Below are 10,858 nucleotides of genomic sequence, written 5' to 3' on the forward strand. Positions count from 1 at the left end.
CTGTTCTTTATAAGGTAACTAATCAGATGGTTACTGCATGTAAAAATTATATTACCGAGGAAGGCGTGAATGGGGTTTGGGATCAACCTCAAAGTGAAGCTGTGCAGAAATTAAAGAATTGTGTCAAACTTTACCGAACTTACCAGTCAGTTTTTCAAAGAACAAAAAAGAAGATTGAAGAAACTCCTGGTGAAAAACCTTTTGAATTCTCAGAGATGTATATCTTTGGAAAATTTGAAACTTTCTGTAAACGTTTGGATAAGGTAAATTTATATGATTTGGTTATCAGGACATCAAAATTTAACCTTATATATTTCATTATAAGTAATTGTTGAAACAATGAATCTCTAAAAAAAAAAAAAATTGATTGAAATAATTTTGTATGTAAATGAACAAATTTTTTTTCATAAACATTTTTTATACAGCCATATTTTAATGTGATTATATACCTGTCTACCCATCTGTCGTCCACATTTCTTTAATGTAATAGAAGCTTCAATTATGATCAATTCTTCCGAAATTTGTCTAAGTTGTTTTTTTGCAGAAGCTTCATTTACAATCTGATCTAACTGAAATTTGTATGACTTGAATAATTCATTTAATTGAACGAAACTGGTTGTTTTGAACAACATCCTTCATTAATTGCTTTTGTTTATATCGAACATAACTAATGAGAATATTTTTTTTACCAATAGATTATTCGTTTGTTGAATAACTTTGATGCCTTCTCGGCACTGATAGATTCAAAGATTGAAGGAATAGAACCATTTTCTGCAAGATTTCAGCAAATATTCTTCTGCATAAAGAAGAAACCATATGATGTTTTAGACCAGAGAAAAGTTGATTTTGATATGGATTTCGAAGATATTTGTCGTCAGCTTACAGAGCTTGAGGTGGGATATTTATTTAATGATTGACTGTATTACCCTTATTGGTATTATTTGGTGAAAAACGTCGATTTAGATCAAAATAAAGTATTGAGTTTGGTTGATCTGATGTGTTATTTCGATTAGTGAGGGGGGAAAGCTCCTCACAATTACATTTTTATACGCCTAGTGGTCGGATATTGTTGTCGCCTCCGTCCGTCCTGCAGTCTGGCATTCAAAATTGCTTGTGGACGTTCTACTCCCAGAGTTATGGCCCTTGAGCTCTTTGAAATATCTTGTTGACGCTCTAGATGCTAAAGTAATATCCAATTGTCTTTAAATTTATATAAGGTCATGAAATGAAGAAGCCTATTGCTTTTCAACTATTTCTGATAATTACTGTCTGAGTAATGGCCCTTGCCCCTTGATCACTCTAAAAAATATTGTGGACGTTCTGGAGGTTAAAGTTGATATCCGACTGACTTTAAATTTATACACAGTGTTTAAGGTCTTGAGACGAAGAAACCTATCCATTTTCAACGATTTCCGATGATTATGGCAATTGATATTAAATGTTTTGTATGCTAAATGTTTGAATATGGCAGAACTAGAAGCCAAATGGGTTGTTACTAGTAATCATTATTTAGTGTGTGGTAAATGTTTTCATTTTTGACAAAAGAAAAAAATATTTGACAACCCTTGTGGACTTCCCGGACAACTTAGCTGCTGTGGGCGTATGTTCCGTTGCCTGGCAACCTATCAAAAGATTGAATGTTACTAATTTATATTTTGGCTTACTGTGTTAACATTGGAACACAAAATTGGTTAAATCTCAACATATACTCAATGATCATCGAGGGAATTATCAGTGAGCAAGAATTTGCCTGTGTATTTGTTATCGCTCGTTACTTCAGTCAGTTATATAGAAGAATAACTAGGTTTTCCTTTTGCTTTTGTCACTTACATTTCTTCAAATATTTATTATGCATCTATCTTTGTAATGATCTCTGTGTTAAAATTATATTTGGAACGTGTTTAACCTATTCTACCAAATGTGATAATGGCTGACACCAATATTGTCCTTTAAATGAAATGTATAAAATCCATTCTCTTTCTCTAAATTATAGAATGGTCTACAAACGTTCATGGATACCTGTTTTAAAAAGATGAAAACTACAGTAAATTCTCTGAATCTATTAGTGAGGTGGGATTTGTTTTAAGTAATTGATAATGCTTTATTTTATATCAAGATTCATTTGGCAAATATTGAATGTCTTTTTTGGTATTTTGTCTTATGAAAGCTGATTTTTATGTGCCCACAAAGGCTATTGTCAGGCCAGAATCTTTAAATGCTCAGAGTTGTTAATATTATTTTTTTCAAATTTACAGGGATTGTTTTTCGTTTAGTCATGGAAAGAACAGTATCGCAATTCAGAATCTTTGAATTGAAAATTGAGAAGTTATCTAAGCATTTATGTTTAAATTTATGTAGGCGATACTGAACAAAGTTCTTGACAAAACATTTTAAGACTCAGTGTTTCATTAGGATATGAAAAAGAACCTGATAAAAAATTTTGCTCACAAATATATTAAATATGTTTTGCACATTTTGACATGTAATATATATCTCATATAATATTAATAAAATCAGTAATTACAACCCATAAAGCTGAGCTTCTTTGTTATATAAGCTTAATGCAGGACAGAATTCTCAACAGAATACATTAAACCTTAGTGAGATTGTTTGTTGAGGCATAAGAGAGAATATTGAATTTCCTAAACGGTTGAATCTTAAATTTCAAAGATTTATCTTTGTGTTCACATTTTGAAATGCAGCGCTGGATAAAGCTTGTATGGGACCTCTGGTTAAAAATGTCACTGGAGCCCTTGTATCAACAGTCGAAAGGTGGGCATATTCTGGCCATTGTTTGTCATACTCACTGAAAATTAATAGAGAATTTTATGTCCCCCATGTTAAATTGTACTGTACCATTTGACATTTTTAAGGTGCAAAGCCCCTTTAATATTGGGGTCCCTGGCTGCAGCCCATTCTACACCAGTCCCCCAACCCCCCCCCCCCCCCTTTAATACAGGCCTACACAAAAATTCAATTTACTTCCTGTGGCTGTATTAGTTTTATAATTATATTATTATATTTCAGATTTGAGTATCTGAATATCCCCAAATTAAATATTGAAGCTAAATACTCTTCTATGTTAACTCAATATGGCGCGGAAGTGGAAGTTATTACAAAGGTAAGAAGTGGAAGGTGACAGGTTATTTTTTCAAATAAATCAAATATTGTTTTCTTTCTTTTTCAAGTTTGATACAATATCACACATTTTACAGACCTGCAATAATGATTTTAGCCATGATATGGTGTAGAACTTCAGATGAAAAGGCAGTTTAAATAAACTCAAATCATTAGCATTAGCATTTATTAAGGTCTAATTATAATATAATCATAACAATTTAAATCTTATTAACATTGGCATTTATTAAGGTCTAATTATAATATAATCATAACAATTTAAATCTTTGGCAATATGGGAGTACAGGAATCCACTCATGTTCAGCGTAATATTATAACAATGAGACAGGCAAGCCATGGCTAGGCAGTAGATCTAGGTCTACCGGAATTAGAGACAGGTAAGAGTAAGAAGGCAGCTCCCGAAGGAACCGAAGGCAGCTCTCGAAAGACATCAACATGAAATATGTTGTCTGCAGTTGGAATTCTTTTAGCACCCATAAATGATTGGTGTCGAAAATACCATCCACAATACATTTCATGTCAAATGACATTAGTAACTTGCAAGTTATGCACAATATTTGAAGAAAAAATATTAATATTTTCCAACAATAACCCCCCAAATTTACTGTACGGTACTGTAAATAGGCCTTTACTATTATGGTAAATAAAAAGTAAACTGTTGATTATATTCATGATAGATTGTAAAAGCACCTCAAATGACCAAAAGTGCTAATCAAAATTTTGACAGCTATATTAGACAACTATATTACTTCATACATGTTAACAAAGTTTATCAACATGGCACAACTATGCTAAAGTAAAGCTAAATGGCACGCCATACTTTTTGTGTACAGGATATTTAAAAATACATGTACTACCTAAAGATACCCATCCTAACAGAATGACATAGAAATTGACTGTATTGTAGGTCTAGGGGTGGATTATAAAGTTTGATAAATCATCTTAAATGCCTTTCAAAAATGACATATATGAATATACTAGAGACCTAATATATTAAGTATAAACACAATGTCTTAAAAAAAAATTTTTTTATTAAATCAATTGAACTTTTAGAGATACAACTAGTCAAACTTCCTGATAAAATCCTTGAAAACAATTTCATTCTTAACATGATCAGTGTCCAGACATAATTTTATGAATACTAATTAATATGAAATAATTACACCGTGCTTGGTGCAGGAAAAATTGAAATGTGCAAAAATAGCAGGTTTATAAAGCTCACCAAACCAAAGTTTTGACCACAACAACAATAATAATGGATGTACAAAGATGTAAAACTAAAAGCTAAATCTGCCTAATGCAGGTCTTTGTTTTCGCTTCAAATGTTTTATAAATTATTAATTAAGCATTTATTTACTTGACAAGCCCATAATCAACTCCCTAGATATTTAATGGATGAAAACACTCACACCATTTAATAATTAACAATAAAATAGATGATCAAGATTTTGTTTATTATCGTAGCAGTGGTACTTCACAATTAAGACTGTCTTGTAAAAATTTTAAACACTCATAACTTCCCTTAGAATAAAGTAATTTGACTGAAATTTTCAATATATTCATTTCAAATTATCTTTTTTGGAATTATTATAGCAAGAACATCCAGCTTTTTATTAAAATCTTACATAATGTTTAAATATTGTGAATTACCTTTGTATTGTATAGTCTTGTACTAAAAACCCGAACTTCAAGATGCTCATCTGTTACCAAGCATATTTAGTATATATTTATAATGTGGCCAGTAATTTTCAATTTTAATAAAGTTTGTGCTGCTAACGCGTGGTGTCCATCACCTTGAATAGGTGTGACTGTAACTTCAAAGATAAATTTTAAAAAATTAATTTGATTTGTTATATCAAAAATTTATTTATGTTAGTCAAACAGTTATTGGTAATAGTAAATTCATTTTTTTGTAAACCAAATGAATGTGTACATACAAGTAACGGCTAGAATATCTTTCTGTTACCACTGGAATTGTCCAATTCTGGAAACCCTGTTATGCTATTTTTGAATATTATTGTTATAATAAACACAACAGTGATTAGCAACCATACGCTAAAGAAAATTATAAACAGCATCGTATCAAGAGTGCAGAAAAAACACCTAAAATGCAAGCGTTTCTTGAAACTTTGATTCTGTGCTGATGGCATGGGATGAATCTTTGCACTTTTGAATGTGTCTTGAACTCGTGGCTCCTTTAATGATTCATTTCTGGATAGTTTCTCTAATTTTTTTCGGTGATGGTGAAAATAAAGTAGAACGATGGATGCTATTGATATTGAACAGCTGATTATTAACAGACAGTTCATGTACATAGTAATGTAAACAAGATGTAATGAAGTGGTTGGCAGAGATTCACTTATTGTACTCAGGAAAACTGTCTGCGAAAGAAGCACTGTCAACGAGAAGGAAATCTTTTCCCCAGAGTCATCCGGCAGGCAAAAAGTAAACAAATTTAAGAATGACAGCATAAAGATGGGTATAATCACATTTTGAAGAAAGAAATAATACAAACGATCAATTTTGATAGTAACTATGAACAGGACAACCCATGATGAATAATCGATTTGATATAATTCTGTGCGAGTTAAAACAGCATTTAATTCCCATTCACCGTTACTATTGTCATAGAGGCTGTTTCTACCCTCGTGCGAATTTGAAAGTAAGACTACTTCATCTGATGTATATTGAAGTGTGTAAAAGAACAATTCGCAGGTTTGATTGTCATTTGGGAAGTATTGCATGTTTAGTGAACAAATAAGATTTAATGATTTTTGGACTTGCCACACAACTATTCCATCTGAATGAACTCGAACTCTTTGCCAACTATCCTCAAATATATTCATTTTTCCAACATATTTAAAGCAGGTTAGGGTTGGCAGCCAAACGATATCACTTGATGGCACATATGATTTGATTCCTCCAAATTCACTCTCATTCCACGACAACAGATCATCTTTCCAAGACATATTAAACACAACACTAATATCTAAGTTCTGTTGAATATCGTCTAATCCAATGATATTTAATAAATAGAAATCTATGTAGACATTAAGCGGCTCACTTTGATTTTTTAAGGGTCGGAGTTTCTTAGGATTTCTTGTTTCTAAGTAATCGCCAAGCCTTAATAAATCGTCTATTGATTGTGCTGTAACATCATAAGTTATGAACAATACATAAAGAATTGTAAATCCAAAAACTTGAGCTACACAAGTCATGTTGTATGCAGTTTTTATTTCCTATATAACATGAAAATTTGAATGTAAAACTTTCCCTTCTATTTAATTCAGGCTGGAAGAGTGATGAGCAGACTGAGTGTACCTTGGTCTCTGTCAGCTAGAACTGTCCATCTCTACTATATCATGGTTACATATTGATTAGAGTCTGCTACATTCATATGTGTTATCTGCCTTAAAGGGACAATAACACTCTTGCTTGCTTGACAGCTCCAAAAAATAAAAAATAGCCTTATTCTAAGTACTAGATGTGTTAGTGTCCTACCTGTTGTGTAAATTATCCATTAAATCCTATTTTACTTGTCCAGAGGGTTCAAAAATATTTTTAAATCCAAGTCACATTTGAAAAGCTTTACGTCAGGCTTTTCAAATCATTTAGTTGAATTTTTCCAATTTTTTAAATTAGGTGTGTTAAGATGAAATTTGTATAGCCAATTAATTGGAATATTGTAAAATAGTACAATTTGTTGACCAGAATAAAGATTGGGACATATTATTCAGTTACAACAAGAGTGGTATTGAGCCTTTAATCATTATCCATGTATTTGTTGTTAATAGAAAATAATTGTAAAGAATCCAAGCCATTATACAGAGAGTAATTTCGAAATTCCAATAAGCATATATACCGCTAATATTAAATATAATGTACATTCATAGAAAAAATTACCTATTAATAAATTGAAATGGGGTTGTATATTGCTGTCACCCTTGTTTTTCTAGCATGTCATATGCTTAGGCATACAAGCCAGGTATACACTGGTGAAATTAGTACTGAATAATGACATAACTAGTATCTCCTTAGACTCCATGCCAGTCTACTAGTACTACAGCTATGAACTGAAGAAAGGGTGGGGTGGGGGTGTAACAAATACTGCAATCTCATTTATAGCTGAAGAGTAAAATAATACTTGACATGACATCATGGTGTTTACGAAAATCAGATTTAATTCAAAAATCAAGTTAAAATGAATAAAAATAATGCCATACAATTTCATAGATTTTTTTACTTTGCATTGTTAGTAACAAGATTGTGTGACACTAATTACATCTAAAAGGGGTCATGTTTAAACAGAGCTATCAAAATGTTTACTAAATGATCAGAAGAAATAACCGATTAATTTTATCTGATTGTACACGTGGACACTATTAATTGCACGTAACCTTATAATGTATTTTATTAATGACCATTTACTTTATAATAGGCAATATTTATTCTGTTCTCAAAATTCTGATGGTTTTATCAGATTAACAATTTGCAATCATAAAATCAACGGCTTTTAAATAAATTATTGATTGAAAGCTTGTACCTTGCCTAATTTTCCTACCACTGTGTTGAAATATTGGAAAGAAATTATAGGGATCACATATAACCAGAACATTGTCATTTTGTGTGTCATGAAATAAGAGCTGTTGTTTTATTGAAACACAAAATAAATTCAATTGGAAAATGTTTGATCATATACGGACTAAGAGTACAATATATTACAACAAATTTCAGTGAAATAAAATATTACCAAATACTGAAAGTCTTCCCAACAATCACAGTGCTGTTTTTACAAGGGCCTTGGAGTCTTTGAAGGAGGACAATTTTATTTTTTTAAGGAAACCTTCAGTGTTCTCTATGAATAGTTTAAACTTTATATAGATTTGTTTTAACGAAAGATAAAACAAGTGACAATTGCATATCCATTTGTACTGCTTAGGCAAAACAGCGATAAGCAATTTGATTAGTGTGCTTGGAACTGATTCTAATTGAGTGAGTGTGATGAAACGTGGTGTATAGTTTCATTACATTAATACCTTGACTAAGCTCGATAATGAGTATTTTCTTGTCTATTAAGCAGACTGGTAAGCAATTTGAGCAAGTAATTAACAAATGTTATCTATTTATTTTAGAGTTAAGTGAGGCGACATCAGTCTCATCGTTGGCTTGTTTTCAAAAGCATCTACAGTATCTGTAAGGCGTGTCTCCTATGCTGTGGGTTTAAAAATCAAAATTTATTATTCTATTGTAGATGTATCATCGATTTAGAGAACATCCACCCTTACCTCGAAACATGCCTCCAGTATCTGGTAAAATATCTTGGGCTCGTCAACTATCTGAGCGTATCATAGAACCCATGGATATATTTAGGGTAACTTTTTACTTTACTATTGTGTTATCGCAAGATATAAATATGAAATTGATATTGAGGTGGAGGACATTAGTCGAACAAACATTTTGCCGAATTGCTTCCCCTTGATTACGATACATGGGCTAAGGTTTTGGAGATTTGTTCAGCTAATTAAACATTAATTTCTCGAATGGAATTCATTAAGCCCTAAAAGTAAGAACAGGCTCATCAGTGATGTGTAATATTAAAAATGTATTATATTTTATGTTCTCTATTTTTAGTTGCATCCAAAATGCCTGAGTAGTGAAGAAGCTAAGAAGATTATTCGTAATTATAATCGAATAGCTAGGATACTTGTGGAATATGAGATGTTGTATCATTCTGCCTGGTTAAAATCAGTTGATCTAGCTATAGAATGTAAGTTGTTAATATAAAAAAAACATTAACGACATTTCAGAATTAGGCATTCTTCTACTCAGTTCTAACCAGAACCATACTTTACTTTTCATGTGGATGTATATTGTCGTCGGCCCTGTCCGTCCGTCCACAATTTGTTTATGGACACTCTACAGGTCACAATTCTTATCCGATTTTGACGAAACTTGAAGTATAGGTTTATCTCCAAAAGATCTTGGTTGCTTTAGATATTGGCATGTATCGGATCGAAACTTCATGGATTATGGCCCCTGTTTGTACGAAAAATCATGTTTTTAGCTTGTGGACCCTATAGAGGTCACAATTTTTATCCGATATTGTTGAAACTTGAAATGTAAGTTTATAACCCAAAGATCTTGGTTCCTTTCGATATCCGCGCATATTGGACCGTAACTTCCTGAATTATGGCCCCTGATTGTACGAAAAATCGCGTTTTTGGCTCGTGGACCCTATACTATAGAGGTCATAATTTTTATCCGATTTAAAAAAACGTATTATTATATCACCGTTACACCCTAAGGACGGCTGAGTTCGAATTTCGTGAAAATCGGCCTAAAACTGACAGACAAAATTGCCACCCCTCGTTCTCAATCTCAAATAGCGTAAAAATATGGTATATCTGATTTTGTTGAAACTTGAAATGTAAGTTTATAACCCAAAGATCTCGGTTCCTTTTGATAGTTGCGCATATCGAATTGTAATTTCTTGAATTATGGCCCTTGATTGTAGGAAAAATCACTTTCTTTTTAGCTTGCTCTCTATCCATCTCTCGAAAATGTGGTCGTATCCTGCCTGGCAGCCGCTGGTTTATGTCCGTAGAGGGAAATACCAATTATTGGTTAGGTTTGGTAATTCCCATAGTCTGGATTTACACATCATGTTTCCTAGGAATGTAAATATGTAGCATTATTAACAGTGTGTTACCAAGTTAATATTGTTATAGTGACCACACAGTGCTTTCTGATAGATAATTCATATTGAATTGGTCTTGACATGCTGCATTTTGTAATTAAAACAATTGCTTAACATATGGCATCTTGTTTGTAAACAACTTTTATTACGTTTGATATACCTTGGTCAAACCAAGGTTTGTACTCGTCACTTTCATGATGTATTGATAGATTATTGTCCCCCGCCTTTCGGGGATCACATGGCTAAGTGGGTAAGACGCTGGCTCGCTAGCCTGAAGGTTGGGTGTTCGATCCCTCCCTTGGCCGAGAAAGTTCATCCAGATTTTCCGGCGTGGTTTCCCCTTGTCAGTGATGCAGGACGGAGGGCCTGACAAGGACAGCTGTCTCGTTCGGATGGGACGAAAAAACCGAGGTCCCGTGTACATATTGGCGTGCATGTAAAAGATCCCTTGGCTGTTGGGATTCGATATAAGAGTAGGCCGTAGCGCCGCTGCCTGGGCAAAATTTCCCTCATAGGACACTGTATGGCATATTCCCGTCTCCATTAGTCCAGTTTAGGAGCAGAACAGTAGGACGTTAAACCCCATTTCATTTTATTTGATTTCCCCCGCCTTTCGAAGAAAGCAGGGGACTATTAAAATGTGTCGGTCCATCCGTCCCGTTTTCTTTTCCGGAGCGTATCTCATAAACAGTTCAAGATATCTTTTTGAAACTCTGTACACACATCAACCTATTACAGCAGTTGTGTCTTTTGCTATTTAGGAATTTCTGGGATTTATATTTATTGTGTTTTCAGGAACACAAAATTGACTTAGTTTTTGGTGTAAAATTTTGTTTAGGAATTTGTCTCATAAACCATTCAAGATATCTTTTTGAAACTTAGTATAAACAGCAACCTATTATAGTAGTTGTGCCTTTTGCTAATTTAGAATTTCTTAGATTTTAAAATAATTTTTGTGTTTAAATTTAAACAACTTCCTCTGTTGAATAAATTTTGAATTTTTACTACACATTTGACAATGAC

At 32.7% G+C, this 10,858-nt stretch overlaps 1 protein-coding gene across 1 annotated transcript; it reads right to left on the reverse strand.

Annotated features, from left to right (window-relative positions):
* Positions 1–293: 293 nt before the first annotated feature.
* Positions 294–9,802, reverse strand: LOC126830491 (neuronal acetylcholine receptor subunit alpha-7-like). The gene is made up of 4 exons (XM_050560879.1): positions 9,796–9,802; positions 6,071–6,286; positions 5,400–5,671; positions 294–347 (listed from the first exon to the last, which is right to left on the reverse strand). Exons 1-4 carry the CDS (start codon positions 9,800–9,802, stop codon positions 294–296), a joined length of 549 nt encoding a protein of 182 aa, XP_050416836.1.
* Positions 9,803–10,858: the final 1,056 nt, after the last annotated feature.

The sequence above is a fragment of the Patella vulgata genome, chromosome 8 (assembly GCF_932274485.2).
Source record: "Patella vulgata chromosome 8, xgPatVulg1.2, whole genome shotgun sequence".
Classification (NCBI taxonomy): Eukaryota; Metazoa; Mollusca; class Gastropoda; family Patellidae; genus Patella; species Patella vulgata.